The sequence below is a fragment of the Coregonus clupeaformis genome, chromosome 34 (assembly GCF_020615455.1).
Source record: "Coregonus clupeaformis isolate EN_2021a chromosome 34, ASM2061545v1, whole genome shotgun sequence".
Taxonomy (NCBI): Eukaryota; Metazoa; Chordata; class Actinopteri; order Salmoniformes; family Salmonidae; genus Coregonus; species Coregonus clupeaformis.
In genome coordinates, this window is record NC_059225.1 from 31,344,069 (window position 1) to 31,367,557 (window position 23,489).

Here is a 23,489-nt window from a genome sequence, read left to right on the forward strand (position 1 = left end):
TATATATAGCCTCCCTACTGTTATCTTATTTTACTGCTGCTCTTTAATTTTTTACTCAACACTATTTTTTTCTTTTCTTAAAAACTGCATTGTTGGTTAAGGGCTTGTAAGTAAGCATTTCACTGTAATGTCTACACCTGTTGTATTCGGCGCATGTGGCAAATACAATTTGATTCGATTTGATTATTATTATTATTATTGATCATCTGGCACTAGATCCTGTATTTCTCTTGTATTTCCCCATGCTGTTCACATCTGAGGAAAGCCATTTGTGTCTGGATGTAAGGCAGCTCCACTGAGGCCGCTGTCTACCGTACAATACAGCCCCTGTTCTCAGCAGTAGATGACTCCTCCAACATCCAGCTCATGAAGAACACATCCCCAGCAAGCCATCCATCCATCCACACACACAGACACACACACACACACAGACACACACACACACACACACACACACTGGCCCGGTCAATACAGAGAGAACAGCAGGAGTGGCCAACCTCTAATCACGTGACACAGGAACGTTAATGCAGAAACAGAACGTGGGCTAACTAATCACATTCAGACAGTGGAGAGCCAAAGAATGGAACTAGTGGGGCTGGCCGGGCACCCCATTGGGTATAACTTAACTGCAGATGTGTGGGCTGAAGTAAGTTGATTAATATCCATGGTTGAACCTGGTCGTATTCACTACGAATGAAACCGAAGCAGATGGGCCGAAATAGGGAGGGACTACCTGACTGTGTCCAATAAGAAATGCTTGTTTTTGTTTTCCGTTTTGCTAACTTTAGATCCAGGCTCTATATGGAAATACTGATCCAAGGATATTGAGTGACTGTTGCGGAATGGGTGTGTGTATAGCGGGACTGTGAATGTGACTGTGACACCATGGCCCTCTTATTTAGGATCATACAGATGGAATCAGAGGTGTCACAAGGTCAAATCATTGAGGGCCCATCACAAACGGCACCCTATTCCCTACAAAGTGGTCAAAATTAGTGCACCATATAGAGAATATTGTGCCATTTGGGACTCAGATAGGAGAACACATTGGGAGATAGCACCCCTATCACAGTGGTTTCTCTTCGATTAGTCTCCTTTTCTCCTTTTCTCTCTTTCTCTCTCTCTCTCTGCTTTCTCATCTCTTTCTCTCACCATCTGTCTTCTCCCTCTCATCTTTATCCATCTCTCTCTATCGCTCTAAAGAATTATCCCAAAATAACTCATCTGTCCCATCAGTTTACCAGTTAGGAGAAACAGCGTCAATACTTAGCAGGTGTGGTTGTCTAAGCGTAGATTGACTGCTCAATATTCTCTATCGCTCTCTCTCATAAGCAAGAACACACACAAATGCACGTATGCACACACACGTACAGACACGCGCATGCACACAAATGTGACTAGTTTCAGGAAACTAGGCATATGTGGCACGTCACTACTTCACAGGAGAGGCATTTCAACGTAAACATAAATTTTTTATCAGAATGCGTTTTGGGGCAGAAATGCCTTCTGGAACATGTGAACTTTCATGTGCCTTAATAACAAACTTGTATTCCATCTGTAAATTCAAAAAAAAAAAAAAAAGATTACGAGCCTAGTTAGTTTAGCCACGGAAAAAGACAGGAACCTTCCCGCTAGCCATGATTAGCTGAGATAATGGATGGGCTGGACATGCCGGGAGAGAGGTTTGGAGTAGTCTGCCATGTAGCATGTTTCTGTCTATAACGTGAGCTGCTCAGTATGTGTTGATAATCCTTTCTATTGCACCGTTTGTGAAAGATAGAACGTTAGCCATCGAGAACTACAAAAGTTTTGCCACTTTTCTCAACAACATTGATGCCCTGAATTTAGCAGGCAGTATCGACAGATCAGTTGGAGAAAATGATACTTTCTGCACATGCCACGTCAGTGTGAACCGGAGTGACTTGACACAACGCTGGCCAAACAAGATGTAGCTACAAACAAAACAGAGTTAAATAGTTCCAGTCGGCTGTGAAGCGTTCATCCATGTATACAGTTAAGAGTCTAGCTACATTTTCAGATATTATACGTCTCTAATTGTGTCAGAAAGTAATTTTCATTGCAAGTTAAAGCGTACTGTTCATTACTTAGCAAATGCTAGCTTGCTGGCTCGCTAGCTAACTTACGTGTATGATCTGTGTAGTAATATTATTTGAATCAGAAATCCATTTGCCTTTCTAGTTATAGCCTAATGTTAGCTAGCTACAGCTATGACAATGTTTGTATTGGTAGTAGTATGAGTTCGGATTATTACTGGTTCATTGTTTAGCTAGCTAGCTAGCTACATGTCTAAACAAAAACTCCACTTCGCCAGATGATTACATGAACAATCAAGTTAGACAGGTGTGTCTGGGTGTGATTATGGCCATCTATTGTATTTCATGAACATGTGTAGAAAATAGTGACCCATCCACTTAGCTAGATGTGGGTGTGGGGTGGTTATAGCATTTCCTTCACATTACCCATCAATTTAGACAAGTGTGTTGGGTAAGCGTGATCTAATAATTATTAGATTTTATAAAATATTTTTATCTGGACACTTTCTGTTTGTGATATTGCTACTATGCAAGTAACCATTTCACTGTACTGTTTATACCTTCTGTATCCTGTGCATGTGACAAATAAACTTAGATTTGATTTGATATAGTGTGTGTTTACCAGAGACGGTAATGTGAAGAACAACATGACCTGCACCAAAGTCAGATTAGGATGTAGGTCAAGGACTAGATAAAGTGTATTTTTAGCTGGAGTTTTCATTATTGTAGGCTACTACTTTTACAATTATTAGTCTTGAAATCTTAGGTTGTTTACTAAACTACTCACTCATAAGACCGAATCGAGGCGGTTGGTCACAAATGCACGTACGCGCACACCCACACCCACACACACACAGTCTGTCAATGCCATCCGAGTGAGGGAGACTGACCTCTGTGTGTTCATCCATTCAGTTTGTTGAATCATAATTACTAACAGAGATAATGTGCAGACAATAAAACAGTCTTTCCCTCAGCATGTGGCTCTGTGTTTCTCTCTAGGCTCTAGTTTGGGCCCATCTCCGAAACAACTCATTGAGGAAAATGCGCCCAGAAAAATCACTTCTCTGCATGCGGGTATTTTTGGGGGTACAGAAAAAGGGAAATAGCTTCCACAGCGGGTATTTTGTTGTCGATATCAAAGAGAATCGCTCATTTGCTTAGAAAGCATACACTTTTATATGCAAAACACTTCACTGACAGGGGAAAGGCAAAAAAGAATGTCAAATAATGCATTTTTGTTCTTTCTCCTCTTCTCACCCTGTCATTTTGTTGATTTTTTTAAAAGTCAACATCAATAAAAAGACATGTAAAGCATACATCAAGGAGCAGAAAGCTCTTTGGATCAAATGCTTGCTGTTTGACCACCGCCTCCAATAGGTCTATCGGCTGCTCTTCAAAGATCGGGCAAAAACAACTAAACAGAGGAGAAATTGATAGACTGACAGATCTCGGATTAAATCCCCCCACTAGCTTTGATTTATTGATTTTTTTTATAAAGTAGCTGAGATTTGTTTTCGTATTTGTATTTATTACGATATCCCATTAGCTGGTGCCGAGGCAGCAGCTACTCTTCCTGGAGTTTGGTTGGCAGCTCACAACGCCAGAGCCATGATAATGCACATTGCTTTGGCACCTTGGCTACTTTACCAATCTGTGCTATCAGAAGGGAGAGAAGAGGGAGAGAGAGAGTCAGGCTGACACTTCATCAATATCTGGTGGATGATTTGAAAGACGAGTCATCCTCTGTCCCCATAGGGACCAATAACAGGAAGCAGCCAGGTCAGCTCATCTGATGGGTGCATGTAGGGCTGACTTACCTAGAGGGACAGATCAGAGGAGGCTGGTGGGGATGAGGGAGGGAGGATGGCTAATAATAATGGCTGGAATGGATTGAAGATTGAATGGAACGCTATCAAAAATAAGGAAACCACGTCTGATGTTTTTGATGCCGTTCCATTTCAGCCATTACAATGAGCCCGTCCTCCGATATCTCCACCCACCAGCCACCACTTAGATGCTTCCTTTCCCTCACAGCCTACAGACCAGTCAGTTCTGATGGTTGAGTGACGTCACGTTTGCAACCTGTCGTGATCCCTTCATTGGAGGAGGGTGCATCAATTACTGGTGTGTAATGGCATGAATAATGAATTCCTAATTAATCTGCCAGGATTAATTTACTCTCCGTCACAATTAGTGTCATCTGGGGTCGAGTAGATAAAAGACAGTTAATGAGAGTCAATTAGGAGTATTGTTGGCTCACCACCACCTGAGAACACATTTAAAATCAACTTGAAATAGACAGAGGGATATTACAACAACAGAACTGACACATAGTGTGTGTGCCAAATGGCACCCGATTCCCGACATTGTGCACTATAGGGCTTGGGTCAAAAGTAGTGCACTTTTCGAGACGAAGACATAATGAATGGACTTAGAATGTACAGAATGCACCAACATTCTATTCATATGAAGGCCTAGCACACAGGGCTACTCCTATGACATCCTCATCCTTTATAGTGCTTAGAAAATACACTGCGCTTGAACAGCTCTCTTCTAATATGTGACCTGTTTCAGGAAGCTAGGCATTCAGTGGGGGAAAAAAGTATTTAGTCAGCCACCAATTGTGCAAGTTCTCCCACTTAAAAAGATGAGAGAGGCCTGTACACGTCAACTATGACAGACAAAATGAGAAAAAAAAATCCATGCACATCTGGGCAACACAGACTTTCAACTCCCTCCAAAGAATTTCTATGGGGTTGAGATCTGGAGACTGGCTAGGCCACTCCAGGACCTTGAAATGCTTCTTACGAAGCCACTCCTTCGTTGCCCAGGCGGTGTGTTTGGGATCATTGTCATGCTGAAAGACCCAGCCAAGTTTCATCTTCAATGCCCTTGCTGATGGAAGGAGGTTTTCACTCAAAATCTCACGATACATGGCCCCATTCATTCTTTCCTTTACACGGATCAGTCGTCCTGGTCCCTTTGCAGAAAAACAGCCCCAAAGCATGATGTTTCCACACCCATGCTTCACAGTAGGTATGGTGTTCTTTGGATGCAACTCAGCATTCTTTGTCCTCCAAACACGACGAGTTGAGTTTTCACCAAAAAGTTTTATTTTGGTTTCATTTGACCATATGACATTCTCCCAATCCTCTTCTGGATCATCCAAATGCACTCTAGCAAACTTCAGACGGGCCTGGACATGTACTGGCTTAAGCAGGGGGACACGTCTGGCACTGCAGGATTTGAGTCCCTGGCGGCGTAGTGTGTTACTGATGGTAGGCTTTGTTACTTTGTTCCCAGCTCTCTGCAGGTCATTCACTAGGTCCCCCCGTGTGGTTCTGGGATTTTTGCTCACCATTCTTGTGATCATTTTGACCCCACAGGGTGAGATCTTGCGTGGAGCCCCAGATCGAGGGAGATTATCAGTGGTCTTGTATGTCTTCCATTTCCTAATAATTGTTCCCACAGTTGATTTCTTCAAACCAAGCTGCTTACCTATTGCAGATTCAGTCTTCCCAGCCTGGTGCAGGTCTACAATTGTGTTTCTGGTGTCCTTTGACAGCTCTTTGGTCTTGGCCATAGTGGAGTTTGGAGTGTGACTGTTTGAGGTTGTGGACAGGTGTCTTTTATACTGATAACAAGTTCAAACAGGTGCAATTAATACAGGTAACGAGTGGAGGACAGAGGAGCCTCTTAAAGAAGAAGTTACAGGTCTGTGAGAGCCAGAAATCTTGCTTGTTTGTAGGTGACCAAATACTTATTTTCCACCATAATTTGCAAATAAATTCATTAAAAATCCTACAATGTGATTTTCTGGATTTTTTTCTTCTCAATTTGTCTGTCATAGTTGACGTGTACCTATGATGAAAATTACAGGCCTCTCTCATCTTTTTAAGTGGGAGAACTTGCACAATTGGTGGCTGACTAAATACTTTTTTTCCCCACTGTATGTCACTACTTCACAGGAGAGGCATTTGAACATATTTTTATCAAAATGCAGTTTTTGACAGAAATGCCTTCTGCAAAATTTGAACTTTCATGTGCCTTAATAACAAACTTGTATGCCATCTGTAAATACGAATAAAATGGTATAGCCACAGAAAAGTTGGTTTAGCCATGGAAAAAGACAGGAATCTTCCCGCTAGCCATGATTGGCTGAGATAATGATTGGGCTGGACATGCCAAGAGATGAGTTCGGCTTGGTCTGCCATATAGAATGCTTCTGTCTATAACATGAGCTACTCAGTATGTGTAGATAATCCTTGCTACCGTGGCATTTTTGAAAGATATAGCAGCCATGGAGAACTGCAAAAGTGTTGCTAATGCTCTCAACAACATTGCTACCCTTAATTTAGCAGGCGCTATTGACAAAGATCAGTGGGAAAAAGTTGTGAGGGACTACTTTCTAGAGGACAATCGTGCCATGCTTACTCTTTCTGACTATGAAAATGAATCAGACGATGAGGAAATCTCTGACTTAAGTAAAAACATTTTAATTGAACCAGAAATTGTAGAATCTTCCGATGACAGTGATGGGGAAGAAACGGCGAGCAACAGTGTTTGTTGTCAAGGAAGAAGTTGACCGAGTTTTGAAATCAGTGGAATGCCTGGTGGAAGCAGAGTATGAGAAGGAGATGGAGAAAATTCTGACATTTGATTGTATCTGTGACAGAGAGGGAGAAAGATCTGATGATTCTTATGGCACTGCACACGATCAGTGTGTGCCGGAGTGACGTCTTACTTAGTTAAAGGGGATCCAGTCTGCCAGGAAGCGTTCATCCATGTATATGGCTCAGAGTATGTGAGCTGAGCTGAACGGTCAGAAATCCCGCTCATCGCTCATGCACACCGCTCCGGCACTCCACGTCCTTTCCAACCACTCCTATTTTTCTATTTTTGTGACTACCTGGACCTACCATTTGGTTTTGAAGTATTGAAACCAAACCATATGATTTGAATGAAAAGTATTTTAAGATGAAACAGGGAAAGGTGACTGTAAGATGCGCTCATAATTTCAAATAAGCTACATGTCGTATAAAGCAGCACATAAACACTCTATATAGGTCAGGAGCCAGACAGGGAGCCTAAGAAGGAACAAAAAAAATGATTTCAGCTATATTATTTCAATTATTTCAAGGCTATAGCCTACAAATAAATACATTGTTAAGCATTTGCGTGTGCGACACACTAGGCTGGCAGGAACATTAAGCGCTCAGCATTTAAACAACATTTTGTTGTATTAAATCGTTATAGTCTATAAATTACACATATAGGCTGTGACTTACTTAGAATTAAATACAAATTAAACGAAAAATGCCTTATTAGGCACCATCTACAGTACAATATGCCAGGCCTATAAGGCCAAAATCAATGATGGCCTATTAGATAGATGATAGAATGAAAATGAACAAAACCTTTAAGAGATTTGATTTTTTGTTTATAAATACTTTGCTACAATGACACACTTAGCTAGCTACCCACCTCGTTCCTTCCTATTAGCATGTGCACGTAGTAAGGACACCATCATGCTTTCGGGATACCTGTCTTTTCAGATTCCACAATGATTCTCTTTCTCATGCTCTTGGTCGTCCTCATCTTTGCAAGTCACCTTGATTTTTCACCTGTGTGTTTTATCAGTTTCTTTATGAAAATATTTATCATACTAGATGACAGTAGCTAAAGCAAGGGGCTATAGCAGCACACAAGTAGACTACAAATGCATGCTGTGCCGGGCATGCCCTGAGCTCGTGAAGTGAGCGCTACTGGAGCACAATTGGAGCGAAATTGGAGCGGGCGAGAAGGCCGACGATCCAGCCTTTGGGAAACTCGCTCCATACTACAGTATTTCATGCGTGGTAACTAGCTATGACAATCCATTTGTGTTGGGATTATGGTTAATTGTTTAGCTAGCTAGCTACATGTCAACAAAAAAAAAGACACAAATTTGTCAGATGATTACATGACCCATCAAGTTAGCCAGGTGTGTCTGGGGATGATTACGGCCATCTATTGTATTTGAACGTGAACTACACTACCTTACTCACTCTGTTTAGCACATGGCCTCACATGTGAATCCTTAAAGAGATGGGTGGGGGTAAGGCTTAAGAGGGTGTGTAAAAAACACTATTTCAAATTTTGCTAAATAAGACTGAAAAGAGGTGGTCGGTCACATATTCAACAGTAAATGCCCAAGGCTGACAACATCAATTACCTGAGGCAAATAAAGCTGCTAGCTACGAGGAAAAACAACCAACGTTTTCACAACCAACTTTTCTCACACAGACCAGCCAATTTATTATGAAAAGTCTTTGCACTGTGTGCACTCCACCACAAACTATGGCTCAAAATCAAGAGGGGTGTTGGTTTGTTTGTCTTAGACTGTACAAAGGCTGTCTGCCAAATTGCACCGTATTCCCTATAGAGTGCACTACTTTTGACCAGAGCCCTAAAGTAGTGCACTATATAGGGAATAAGGTGCCTATTGGAACTAAGGTTCTTTCAAGAGAACACAATTAACTCTCAGACACGCCACAGGGCACTCCAGCGGATTAACACAGGCCTCACTGAGAGAGTCTTCGGTTACCTGGGCAGAGCTGCCTGCCAGTCGCTACCTGTCACACACACACGCATGCATGCACGCACATACACACATTAACTTTCTATGCACACACACTGGATAATGCTTTTTAATCATTGGTGGAAATACCAGTCTATGTGCTCCAACTTCATAGGCAAATATACTTCATATGCTAATAAATCCTCAAGTGTGTATGTTTCTATTTTAAATCATGCAAAAGATGGTCCTCATAAGGGACTTCAACTAAGTGTAACCCGACTGGACAAAATTGCAGAAGATTGTGTTGATTATACCCGTTTTCAGTGTGCCCGCCGAGAGGGGATTCTTTCTCCAAAACAGAGTAACGGCCTCAAGATCGTGCCTTCTTTAGGACAAAGTAACAAAGCTGATGCGCATCGCAAGCTGCTCCAAGGAGTTGGACAGTTTTGACCTCCCAACAGCAGCGGCTTACTTTGAGCAGGCCAAGGTCCACCGCAAACGCAAGTAAATTAGAGGCAAAGTATTGTGTTTTTCAGGCCCGGTCCTGACAGTTCTGCTGCCGCCCTAGGTAAGATCAACATATGCCGCCCCTGTGTCATGTAAGTATAGAGATTTGGAATGGATTGCTAGACTAGAGTAGAGTAATGATGTGTATCACGCACAATTGGTGCATTTCAGTTGAGCTTATTCAGCTGCACTTGGAAACAAAACATTGTTGCCAACTATTCACATCGGAGAGTTACAATGTTGCAATCACTAGGCAGTCAACTGCCTATAGTAGGAAACAGAGTTATTAATAAGCCACGTATATCACACATGACACGAGTCACAACCCCACGATAGTTCAATTGACAAGAAACAAAAGATTTATTAACATCATCCAGTAGAACTGTGAAAAGAGTGAGATATAATGTCAGCTTTGGAAACAAGTGCTTTCATAAATGCATGGTGCGGGACTCGTTTCACAGGAACTTTGTAAAATAAGCTTTCTTTCAATGAACCAGCCTTAACGAATTTTGTTTATTTACATAACAAATTTGATTGTCCAACATCAGTTTTATAATTTATTCATTTTGAGCCCACCTAGAATGTCCTCTTTCCACGACTGTGGTGCTGAATCGCAGCGTGAATGGGGATTGGGGCGGCCATCCGGGTCATGTCAAATTATCGTCAAAGGTTTATTTTCTTTGGATTTTAGCTAGCCCTAACCCTTTTCCTAACCTTAACCTAATTCTCCTAACCTGCTACGTTAATTCTCCTAACCTGCTGCGTAAATTCTCCTAACCTGCTACGAAAAGTCAAATCTGATGTGAATGTGACAAAAGCTCGAACCCTTCTAGCCATGACCAGCCGGCCCTGGTGTTCGTAGACAGCCATGTTTTGTTATTTAATAATTAAAATGTTCATCGTTCGCAAATTATATTATACAAATATTATATTTTGAAGTTGTCTTTTATTACTGTGTAGGCGACTTGTTCTTCTAGGCATCATTTTTATTATATATTTTTATATATGTTCATTTATGATTTATAGCGGGCAATGTTTTGCTTTTCAATAAAATGCTAATTTCTATTCTGTTAAGGTGAATTACAATAATCTAAATGTAATTTTGAGCACCCTGGGTGGACGCCCTAATGTGTTACGCACCCAATGCATATGGATGTCCGGTAAATTTCTCAAATGTCTGGTAAATTAAAATCTTGTCAGTCACGTTGTCTGGCGCCAAATTTTCATAACGGAAACCCTTCCACACACTCACACATACTTACACTGACACCCCAACACACACATACACACACACACTACATACGCACACCTGCACACATGCATACTGATGCCACACACACACACACACACACACACACTCACACACACACAAAAACTTTCACACTCACCACATACGCTGCTGCTACTGTTTATTATCTATCCTGTTGCCTAGTTACTCTACCCCTACCTGAATGTACATAGCTACCTCAATTACCTCTTACCCCTGCACATCGAATCGGTACTGGAACTCCCTGTATATAGCCATGTTATTCTTTACTCATTATCTTTATTCGTTATTTACTGTGTTTTTATTCCTTGTGTCATTATTTATATATTTTTTTATCTTTAACTCCTCATTGTTGGAAAAGGATCCGTAAGTAAGCATTTCACTGTTAGTCTACACCTGTTGTTTACTAAGCATGTGATAAATACAATTTGATTTGATTTGAGCTATCGTTACAGTACAAAGCGTGAAAACAAGGCTCTATGACTAGGCCTGGGAATTGCCAGGGACCTCACGATAGGATATTATCACAATAGTTAGGTGCCGATACGATATGTATTGCGATTCTCACGATTCTATACAGTATGTATTGCGATTCGATACAGTGATTTTACTGCGATTCGATGTTCCAAACATATTGCTCACTATATATCTGCTGCAGAGGGACAAGAGAGGGCCATGAGAAAATTAGTTTTGATCAGTCATGGAAATAAAAGTGCTTAAAACGAATTGGCTCATTATTTAAAAATAAGATGGAGAACAAGCTATGAAGGCAAAATGCTGGAGTTTTGGTGCAGGTACAAAGTAAAATATTGCGATATTGTCAAAACGACATGATATAGCTTCAAAAATAATATCCTGATATGTAACTGTACAGATTCCCCCCCCCCCCCCAAAAGGTTTTGCTACAGTGTGCCCTAATGAATACGACCCAGGTAAATAATCACAGTCAGCGTGTTAACAAAGACTTCCAGGGAACATAACATGGGCAGTTGAAGAAAAACTGCCCCACTTCTCAGTTTCAAGTTCCACCAGTCAGTAAGACCCCCAGAGTAGATAGTGGACTTGAGTGAGAATCCAAGGGAAACACATTCTATGTATTGTGGAGGGAGGGATGAGCTCGCTGCAGACACAGACTATGCATCCCAAATGGCACCCTATTCCCTATGTAGTGCACATCTTTTGACCAGAGCCCTATTGACCCTGGACAAAAGTAGTGCACTACATAAGGGATAGGGTGCCATTTGGAATGCAGGGATACAGGCAGGGCCCAAACAGCTGGGAGACATCAGGACATATCAGGAGTGCCAGACAGCGAGCTTCCAGCCCGCTCAAACGAACACTGGTGGTTGATGGGAAGAGTCCTTCAACACAGGTCCTGCCTTTCCAGTCAGCTCCTCATAGTTCCTAAAGATCTGCTGATCTGCTGGCCTACACCAAAACAGCAACCACTAAGTAGATCACCAGTGCAACTATCACTGCTTTAGATTAGGGACAGGAGTTTTTCCTGACCCTGTGACTAGGCAAACTCCAGGCCTGACTAGATATACAAGCAGAGCTGTGCAAACTGGCTGTTTTTACATGTTGAGCTTAAATTTAAACATGTGAAACCATATTTTAATTAATAAATTGAGAGTTCACATGTTAAAACAACCTTTTTCACATGTTAGGAGAATAACATGTTTTCACCTCACATTAGAAAAACATTAACATGTGAAAATCACATCTGCAGTTTCATATGTAAGAATATTCCACATGTATAAATCTCACTTTCAAATGTGGAATTGTAAGTTTAAATCTGAAAAACATTAACATGTGAAAATCACATTTGCAGTTTCACATGTAAGAGAACCCTACATGTGAAAATCTCACTTTCACATGTGGAATTGCAAGTTCACATATGGGGGTGAAATAGTGATATTCTCCTCACGTAAAAAAGGTGATGTTAGCATGTTGCAGTAGCAATGTTTCCACATGTGGAATTGCTAATTCTGTAATGTCATTCTGTAAAAACGTTACTTAGCCTACCTGAATATAATAGTTAAAATGCTAAATCAGTCACACAGAATGTTTCTTGGTCGTCTTAAAGAAATCTACTTTGAAAAAAAGGTATACACCTCACACATGTTTATGGCCTTAAAAAAAAGAAGACACCTATACCATGTCAGTTGAAATGTATTCAATTTTGAGTTTTCATCCCAATATTACACTTTATATACAACACAGAAGACTGAAATATAACAAAACCGTAAGACATAGAAACACTGGATTTCCGGTGCTTAAAAAAATTATGTTTGAAAACAACAATTAATTATATTCCACCCATGAGACCACAAGAGGGTGATTTGGTCATTTCACTGCAGGAAAAGAAGCCCAGTGAAAAGAACAGAGAAGCGCTCTGTGTCTCCATATTTCTTTATCCTGTTTCCGGTTTGTACGCATGGTTACGTTTTCAGAATCTAGAGATAACATGTTAACTAAACTGTGAAGAGTTTTCTGGTCATTTAGATGTATACTGAACAAAAATATAAATGCAACAAGCAAACAATTTCAAAGATTTTACTGAGTTACAGTTCAAATAAGGAAATCAGTCAATTGAAATTAATTCAATAGGCCCTAATCTATGGATTTCACATGACTGGGCAGGGGTGCAGCCATGGGTGGGCCTTGGAGGGCATTGCGGTGCCAGGCCCAGCCAATCAGAATGAGTTTTTCCCCACAAAAGGGCTTTATTACAGACAGAAATCCTCCTCACTTTACATGTTGCGTTTATATTTTTGTTCAGTGTAAAATGTAATTGTTTTGACCAAGTGAAAATCTAGTGAGATTCTTAGTGCAAATTTAGACAAAATAAAAAAACCTAGCTTGCTAAAACAGAAAGTCAAGCGGTTCCTCTAATTGTGCTTGTCAGTTTCCACAAGTTTATAATGCTAGCTCGCTGGCTCATGTTTGTATGCAAGTCGATCAAATAAAATAAAATTGTATTTATCACATGCTTAGTAAACAACAGGTGTAGACTAACAGTGAAATGCTTACTTACGGATCCTTTTCCAACTTGAGGAGTTAAAGATAAAAAATATATAAATAATGACACGAGGAATAAAAACACAGTAAATAACGAATAAAGATCATGAGTAAAGAATAACATGGCTATATACAGGGAGTACCAGTACCGATTCGATGTGCAGGGGTAAGAGGTAATTGAGGTAGCTATGTACATATAGGTAGGGGTAAAGTGACTAGGCAACAGGATAGATAATAAACAGTAAGCAGCAGCGCATGTGGTGAGTGTGAAAGTTTTTGTGTGTGTGTGAGTGTATGTGTGGCGTCAGTATGCATGTATGCTGGTTTGGTTTTAGTGGGACTATCAATTGATTTTCAACAGGACCATGACCCAACACACCTCCAGGCTGTGCAAGGGCTATTTTACCAAAAAAGGAGAGTGATGGAGTGCTGCATCAGATGACCTGGCCTCCACAATCCCCCGACCTCAACCCAATTGAGACGGTTTGGGATGAGTCGGACCGCAGAGTGAAGGAAAAGCAGCCAACAAGTGCTCAGCATATGTGGGAACTCCTTCAAGACTGTTGTAAAAGCATTCCAGGTGAAGCTGGTTGAGAGTATGCCAAGTGTGTGCAAAGCTGTCATCATGGCAAAGGGTGGCTATTTGAAGAATCTCAAATGTAAAATATATTTTGATTTGTTTAACTAACTTTAACACTTTTTTGGTTACTACATGATTCCATATGTGTTATTTCATAGTTTTGATGTCTTCACTATTATTCAACAATGTAGAAAATAGTACAAATAAAGAAAAACCCTTGAATGAGTAGGTGTGTCCAAACGTTTGATTGGTACTGTATATATACAGTATATATATTTCCACATTACATTTTTCACATGTGATTTGTTTATACATGTGTGTTCATGTATCTGAAAACCACATTCGTTTTTTCTTACATGTTATTTTTTTGTAATGGTAGAGCCGCCCCATCAGTCATTCAGCCTATTAGCAAAAACAAATGACCGAACAATGTTTTCCTCTTGCTTTCCCACATACACATACACATGTTCTGCGACACTTTCTCTGTTTCTCCGCCTGAGGCAGCCCGCCAATAAATCAGAGCTAATTTATTTGTGCAGCATTTAGTACTTCTTAAAATGAACTCAACACAATTTACATGAGGAGCACCTACCCATCTCTGTGAATGGAGAATCTGACGACAACACAATTAACAACCATACAGTAAACACCCATATGACAAATACCATCTCAAAGCTAATGGACCACGGGAATTGTCCTTATTATTCTGATAGAAAAGGTCTCAGAGTGAGACGATATTTACCCATTTGCTGACAAAGGTGATAGTTCACAAAAACATGACTTTGATTTCAACTTCAAAGTCATGATCTGTCCTCCCCATTTCTGACCCAAAATGTACTTGTAGTAATGTGAAGTATTTTCTTTTAACCCAAGACACTTAATTGACTGTTGTTGATGCAGGGCATGGTTGCTGGTAGTAAGGATTAGTTTGTTTGGGAGAGGGAGAGACATTTGGACAGCGACACAGTCTCTTTCCAGGCACAGAAACAAAGACTCTGTTGTTGCACTCAAGCGAGGGAATCCCATAATTCTGCTTGCAGACCGTTCAAAACATATTTACCAGACACAAATATCAATGAGTACATTACAGCATCAACAGTAGAACAATTGTAAGTGAGAAGCTGGCAAGCTGCATGTCATGTCCAGAGTGCTTTATTAAAACTCAATAAACCGATCTGGATGTGGTTGGCATTGGATCAGGAGACAGGTTCCTGTTGAACTTTACAGAAAACTTTCTCAGTGCAAAAAAAAAGAAAAAGAGAAAAAGAGAGAGAGAGGAAAAGGAAATATGAGTGAATGACAAACACACACCTAGAGAAACACTCCCTCTCTTACACACACACACACACACACAAACACACATTAACCACACACCCCCCTCCCCGAACACACACACACATGCTACATAGGCATTTAGCAGCATGTTGTTAGCCCCAGTGAGTGACACAGTCTGGTCTGGTACAAAGGGGAGCCACTGCTCCTGCTGGGCTGGGGACATGAAGCCTGCTGACAGGCTAGGGTGAGAGGGTCCTCCCCTGGCTCTTTGTCTTCCGTTCAGCATGCCTGGACACACTGAAAGGCCCCTGAAGGCCTGTGGCCCTCCTTCGACACACCCAGAGGGGGGTCTTCAGCACTCCACACTCGCTGGGGACTGTGAACACTCAATACACACACCAAACACAGAGAGAGAGAGAGAGAGAGAGAGAGAGAGAGAGAGAGAGAGAGAAACACACAAACATAACAAATATTGTGGCGTCCCATCTGTGTTCCACCCCATTACCTCATTGATGCAGCGCGCTAACTGCTGTTACCCAACGGGGACCACTGATACAGAGTAGACAGAGTAGACCACACAAAGCATAACTGACTGCTATATACAGGTAGCCAGTTCCTCTGAGGCAGCGAGCAGCTCTCTCTGTTCTTGTAAAACCCAACAGTCTGCTGTGCTGACTCTTAGGTTGGGTAACTCAGTGAAACTCGTGACACTTGCTGAAGTGTATAATGTTTTAGGGCTTTACTCTTTAATCCCTCTGTGACTGGCTGCTTTAAGACGTTGTCTCCATCCTCAATGTGTCACTGTCGGAAGAAAGCCTTCTTTTTTTACATTAGCAGTAACTCCCCTTTATGTAGACTGAACATGTAATGACTGTAGGACCAAGAACATTTATTCAAAATCGCTCCTGAAGTTTCATTATTGTATGTTCAAAATATGGCAGTTTTCTTGCAACAGCGATGACTGTTCAGGTGCTGTTTCTATCCTAACTGACATTTCCAGCAGCTATGAGGTATTTGAGAGCTCAGATTCTTCCCGTGGTTGTGTTGATAACCGAGAACGACAACATGCAATCTTACATGATTTAGTGTGAACCTTCCTTACACAGAACCGACTATACAGGTGTAACATACATCCCTTCATAGCCCATACTATTACCAGGTGGTCTTGCATACTACCATCCCTAACTCACTCTATCACCCCTCTACACTAGAACCCTTGCCAGCCCATGACAAAAAGCAAAAGATGGGGGGAGAAGTAAGGGAGTGCACACTCCCCAAATCTCCTCTCCTCCTTAATCATCACACACTCACCCCTGCCCTGCAGGCAAAGGAAGCCTGGTGAAAATCCCTCCATCTCAGAAACACATTTATCTTTCTTGTTAAAACTCTCCAGCTCAGCCAACGGAAGCATTGTACAGCTGCTGGGACAGCCAGACAACAGATAAGGCTCCACCTGTGGATTAATCTCTGGTTCAGACGCTGGTCTGAGATCAGTTGTCATAGACCATGATAAGCCTACCCTGCTGGGCTGTTTATTAAAGGGTTTATCATGCATGGTAAATTGAATTCTCCCTATTCAGTTATCTTAACCTAGCACTCAGTTAAGCCCATTCAGATGCATGTTATTCAGTAAAAGTCACGTATAGCCAACACCAATCCACCAATTCCTGCTTTCTCAAACTTTTATAGGGGGCCTAATAAAGTGCTTATATAGGCCCAGCGCAGTCAAAAACGTGATTCTCCTGTGTTTTATATATATTTCCACACTATGAGGTTGGAATAATACTGTGAAATTGTGAAAATGATGATGATGTTCTTTTAGTGTAAGAGCTGTTTGAAGACTGCCAGAAATTCTGCCTGTCTTGGTGGAATGGAGCTTTGGCCTTTCCATGGTGAAATTAGTTAAATAGACCAATAAGAAAGAGAGTTCCAAACCACTCTGACAACAGCTAGTTTTCAGTTTTCCACTCCCAACTCAGACCACTCCCAGACAGTCCTAGCACAATCATTGCCTGAGAAATTGCTCTTTGCTAAGAAGCTATTTTCTTTTTGACCATTTTATTTGAAAACCATCACAGTAAGGTACTTAATTGTTACCCAGAAATGATTTGATATTGAGATAAAACGGCTGCATTAGACCTTTAATCTAATACACACAATACAAAAGCACAAAACATACCCCACTGAGAGTGATTACTTTTTTCTAAGAAAAAGCTAAGAAAAGCTAAAAGCCCCAATGAGTGTGCGAGACAAAGGGAAGAGATGGACATGAAAGAGCTTGAAAACAGCATGAAAGACAATGGCTGTACATAAAGAGCAGCTTAACTGCACCGGGTTTCATTAACTATTGGCCTCTTTGCTTTGTCTCAGTGCCTATTGAGCCCCTCTCACCCCTCTCTTTCTGGCTTTACCCTCTATCCTCTACCCCATGCCCCCTACCCTCTACCCCCTGTATAAGGGTCCTTCACAGAGCAAAGGGGTGGACCCGAGATGACAGGATCTGAGGCGTGACTAACACAAGAGCCTGGTGTTGCCGTGTTGTGGTACGGGACCGTACCATCCCGGTCCTGTGTGGCATAGAGGACTTGTCACCACATATAGAGCAAGACCATGACCAACACCAACCACCACCCCCTCATACCACACCACAACCCCGTCATCCACCGTCCATTCATGGAAGCTTCTTTCAGGAGGTAATTCAGAGAGCCACTAAAGAGACTTTCATTCTGACCAGTTAGAATGTGCAGTGTCACAGACAGAGAGAGAGAGAGAGAGAGAGAGAGAGAGAGAGAGAGAGAGAGAGAGAGAGAGAATAGAATTCCTTCCTAGAAGGCTTATAAACTTCCTGCACTTCTCCTCTTTCTGACTTAACACTGTTTCATCTTTCAGAACAGACAGACAGAGCTCTTTTGTGGACCATTTTGCCAGTAAGACTTCAAATCAAATCAAATCAAATCAAATTTTATTGGCCACATGCGGCAAATACAACAGGTGTAGACATTACAGTGAAATGCTTACGTACAGCCCTTAACCAAAAATGCATTTATTTTTTAATAAAAAAAGTAAAATAAAACAACAACAAAAAAGTGTTGAGAAAAAAAGAGAAGAAGTCAAATAAAATAACAGTAGGGAGGCTATATATACAGGGGGTACCGGTGCAGAGTCAATGTGCGGGGGCACTGGCTAGTTGAGGTAGTTGAGGTAAAATGTACATGTGGGTAGAGTTAAAGTGACTATGCATAAATAATTAACAGAGTAGCAGCAGCGTAAAAATATGGGGTGGGGGTGGGGGTGGGGGGCGGGGGGGCAGTGTAAATAGTTTGGGTAGCCATGATTAGCTGTTCAGGAGTCTTATGGCTTGGGGGTAGAAGCTGTTGAGAATCTTTTGGACGTAGACTTGGCACTCCGGTACCGCTTGCCGTGCGGTAGCAGAGAGAACAGTCTATGACTAGGGTGGCTGGAGTCTTTGACAATTTTGAGGGCCTTCCTCTGACACCCACACACAGCCCGACACTTCACCAGACAAGTCAGATAGGCTGTATTAGCCTTGAAGGTCAAACTCAGCCTTTTGAAGTTTGAGTGTGGCGCTGCTAAGAAACCACTGCATCAACTCTATGTCTATGTGCGTACATGCGTGGCTTGTATCTGTGTGTGTCAGTGTGTGTGAGAGCGAAGGCAGCCATTATGATGGATGAGAAGCAGGGTCCCCAGAGCTAGGGATGTGGATAACTGCCTGTCCTGGTTAAGTCACTCGCTAACTGAGAACCCATGAAACTCTGCATAGCACAGTGTAGAACAGTACAGCACAGCACTGTGCATGAAACCCATACAACAGAGCTCTCCCCTTTCACATGGCATTCCACACACAACCACAATCTTAGCACATTAACAGTCCTCAACGCAAGCTTTTAAATCAGACCGCATCGTTAGCGAGCAGATCAAGACTGACTGGAGCAGCACACGCTAAGTGGCCTATACAGTTTCTCTCTCTGAGAGAGAACCAGAGTGAGAATTAACCCCAAAATCACCCTGAAATCAAACCTCCATATTCTGTTCTCATCAGTGTGTGAGCGTGCCACTGGCATCACCCAGAGTAGTCACATGGCGGGAATGTTTAAAAGCAATGTGTTTAGCCCATGAGATCTTCTAATGCCGTCCAGATGTAAGCCACAGCTCCTCTCATTTCTAACTATGTGTGCGTGTGTGAGCGTGCGTGCGTGCACGTGGACGTGTTTAACTATACTTGTGGGGACCAGAAGTCCCCACAAGAATAGTAAACAAACAAAATGTGAACATTTATTTTGTCCCCACAAAGTCATTTGCTATTTCTAGGGGGTTTAGGGTAAGGTTTGAATTAGTGTTAGGGTTCAAATTAGGTTTAGGGTTAGCAGCTAGGGTTAGGGTTAGGAGCTAGGGTTAGGTTTAGGGTTAGGGTTAGGTTTTGGGGTTAAGGTTAGGGTTAAGGTTAGGTTTAAGGAAAATTTGATTTTGAATGGGACTGAATTGTGTATCCCCACAAAGTTAGCTATACAGACTGTGTGTGGGGGTGTGGCTATAGCCATCCAAACATGTAACTTTTCCCTGTCCTCTGCTGCTGTGGATGCTGGCCAATGAGAGAACCAGAGCGGGTGAGTCAGTCTCCACAGTGAGTTGTACACAACAAGGTCCCAGATACCCAGTGAACTTCAGAGGGAACAACCTTTGGGCTCACACACACCAACAGCACGGCTGACGTTCGTTAGGGTATTTCTTGTCCTTTACTTCCTGTCTATTAATAATGTACTATCTAGGAAAGGAGAGAGGCACTTCTCACCATAAATATGGTCAGTTAATGCTATGACAAGGGACGCACCTCACTGGACAGCTACTCTAAAAATAATGCCCTATATAGAACAGAGGCAGAGAGAGGTGCACCTGGAAAGATCTCCTCTGAAGGTCCTGTGTGGCTCAGTTGGTAGAGCATGGCGCTTGCAACGCCAGGGTTGTGGGTTCGTTTCCCACGGGGGGCCAGTATGAAAATGTATCCACTCACTAACTGTAAGTCACTCTGGATAAGAGCGTCTGCTAAATGACTAAAATGTAAGTTATGAATCTCTCCAAGCCTTTTAGAGGTTGACAGCTGGGTCCCTGTCCATGTGTTTGCTAATAACAGTTGAGGTTGGAGAACTTTGCTGCATTTGAGGAAAAACGGGCGGTGGTTGGAATGGATGAGAATGGGAATTATTTTATTCCATAACCTCTTCAGAAACAGTGTGACACTTTAATCCACAGCTTACCTCTGAAAGGCACAGAGTTCTCTAGATTGAACGTGAGCTTTTGATAATTCTACTTAAGACTGGTCCCAGATCAGATAAAACAAGGCCCTGGTAGACAGTACATGCACTGACAGAGAGACAAACTCAATCAGATGGTTGAAGGGGCGCACCACTGCCAAATCATATCTTTGTTCTTTCCTGTCATGGAGAAAATCGTATTTCTTAAAGAATGTTAATAGTTGGGTCAAAGAATGCAGGCTGTTTGATTTATAGAATGCCAAAGCTAAGTCAAAATGCAAAACATGATCTTTCTCATTTGATTTTCAGAAATCCTACCCTATATGTATGAAAAATAAAAAATACAAAATGTATGCACTCACCTAACTGTAAGTCGCTCTGGATAAGAGCGTCTGCAAAATGACTCAAATGTAAAAATATATGGCCATGTTCATCAAGTAGTTAATGATTCACAAAATCACAACTAATATATTTAAAACATTAAATGTGATAATAAAGAAAACCGAGAAAAAACACATTCAACACCTCTTACTATATTCCCTTATATTAATAAAAGTATGATAACACGTTGGGACAGACTGTGTTATACACATTTTTATAGTAAGGATAAGAAATTATCTGACATAGCCTATCATAAAGTCTCCGACATAGCCTGGCTCGATCGCTGAAATAGAAATAGTGTAGAACAATAGCCGTGCACACATCCAAAACCACCAGCCTTCAATATCCCCCTCATAAGCGCGGGAGCGCGCAGTACACGCACGCACACACACCACGAACCTCAGGAACCCTCACTCACGAGCGCACAAACCGTTATAACCACAATATCACAGCAATAATGAAAACCATGTAGCCTATAGTTTGTATTTAGTCTCAATACAAATTCTTATTTGACAGTTATAAAGGCAGTAAAAGATACGGTAAATACGTCTACTACAAACCTAGTTTCATTATTGTACACCATGAAAGTGATTGCAGCATTGCACCGTATTACACCACACCACACCGCACTTAATAATAAATAAAGCATTGTAAACGTTTCTCTATACAAGACATCATGCATAGTGTTTTATTTTGTTATCATTAAATATGGAGAGATCTTCATGGTGCAAATATAAGAGGTAGTCTGGGGTCTTACCGTTCGTCAGGTCCCCTCCGGGCACTTGAAACGCATTTCCAAAAGACAGAAAAACTAAAACAACTCCAACAACAAGGTCGAATGTCTTCACACCTGCCATATCCGAGATCCACGATTGATTGCACTGCTCCTCTTTTTAGAATGTTATTTTTTTTCATACACCAAAAATCGTAGGTGATCCAAAACATAGACTCCACTCCGTAACTCTCCTCGAGTGTAGTCTGCAAGAGAGCCTTTTGCGGAGCAAAACCTGTCTGCGCTGTTCGTTGGTTTGCAGACGCCGAATATGATGTGTGGTGTTTTGTTTGTTTGTGTGTGTGTGTGTTTGTGTGCGTGCGTGAGTGAGTGAAGGTTTGCGTGAATGGGCGCATACACTCGTCGGTCCAACAAGGTCCCGGGCCACCACCAAAAAAGCAACACGGTTCAGAATATTGGGGTCATCCCAGCTCCACACACATAGGTCTCATTCCTACCCGGGAAAGAAGAGGTGCAATTTGAGTTGGGTTTTCAGAGAGGATGGTGAGATGCCCTGGCTCCCTCGTCACCAATCCAACACCACCAAAAGTATTTTGCTTTTTACAGTCAGTGCAAACCACCAGTTTAGCAACAATACCGTGGCAGATGCAGCTGGAATATGTTACCCACAACTTACTGGATAATAATGGACTTTTCTGTGACAAAAGACAGACAATAACTTATTACACTATGAGACAGTTTTTTAAAGTTTTTTTACAACCAACCATAACATCTTTGTTGAAAACACCCTATACTATATGTAGCCTAGACAGCCCATAGTGCATGGACGCTAGATCTGCACAATTGTCTAGTCATCCCCGTTAATACACTAGTGTCCGCCGTGGACCGGCTCATACATAAAGCATCATCCATTCAGGCTGCAAGTGCATCATTTTCCTCGTTAACTATCTTTAATGGCGATAAGGCGAGAAAACATGATTTTCCACCACCATTTTCATATTTAGGATGTTGCACACCATGTTCAGCCAAGAGGCACATGCACAGATTGGGATCTACCTGGGCAGAGCTCATCCCCCTTTGCCCTTCCAGTCTCCAAAGTGCCCCATACAAAAAAGTCCTGCAGGATATCCCACAGGATTTTAGGGGCCACTTTCCTGTAGGACAATTCCTGAACGATCCTATAGGAATCATGCATGTAGTCCTTCAGGAAAACTATCCTGTAGGATATACCACAGGATTTTCGGGGCCACTTTCCTGTAGGACACTTCCTGTAGGAATCATGCAGTTAGTTCTTCAGGAAAACAATCCTGCAGGAATCCTGCAGATAGTCCTCAAATAAATCCTGAAGTATTTTTTCCTGAAGGACTACATGCAGGAATTGTCCTACACCAAATTGGCCCCAAAATCCTGTGGAATATACTGTAGGGCCATTTTCCCGTAGGACAACCTGCTGGATTCTTTCCTCATCCTTCAGAGAATGTCATGTAGGACAACCCACATTCTTACAAAAGATTGGACAGATTGCACAAGATATCAGATTGAATGGCAATTTTATTATCCAATGAAGCAACAACTGACGTGTTTGATTGTCGATTTCACCAGCACTGCATAAAAGATGATTCCTAGGAGAAAGAAAATATGAGATTTTTAATAAATATGGGAAAAGCATATTTTGTAACAGGAGTGAGAGTAATGGTGACATCACATGAACAGCTTATGTGTATTGGTGTGAAGGGAAATTAATGTCTGCAATGGTCAACTTGGTGATAGTTGGTCAAATCAAATCAAATGTATTGGTCACATACACGTGTTTAGCAGATGTTAGTGCGGGTGTAGTGA

At 41.7% G+C, this 23,489-nt stretch overlaps 1 protein-coding gene across 2 annotated transcripts in view; it reads right to left on the reverse strand.

Moving 5' to 3' along the window:
* Window positions 1–22,198, reverse strand: part of LOC121550008 (plexin domain-containing protein 2) — a 172,478-nt gene extending 150,280 nt beyond the window's left edge. The window contains exon 1 of one of the 2 annotated variants that reach the window (XM_041862061.2): window positions 21,675–22,197. In XM_041862061.2, coding sequence (XP_041717995.1) covers window positions 21,675–21,774 — 100 coding nt within the window. In that variant the 5' untranslated portion in view covers window positions 21,775–22,197. Of the gene's footprint in view, window positions 1–21,674 lie in introns of both variants that reach the window. The other variant, XM_041862062.2, reaches the window with a different exon arrangement.
* Window positions 22,199–23,489: the final 1,291 nt, after the last annotated feature.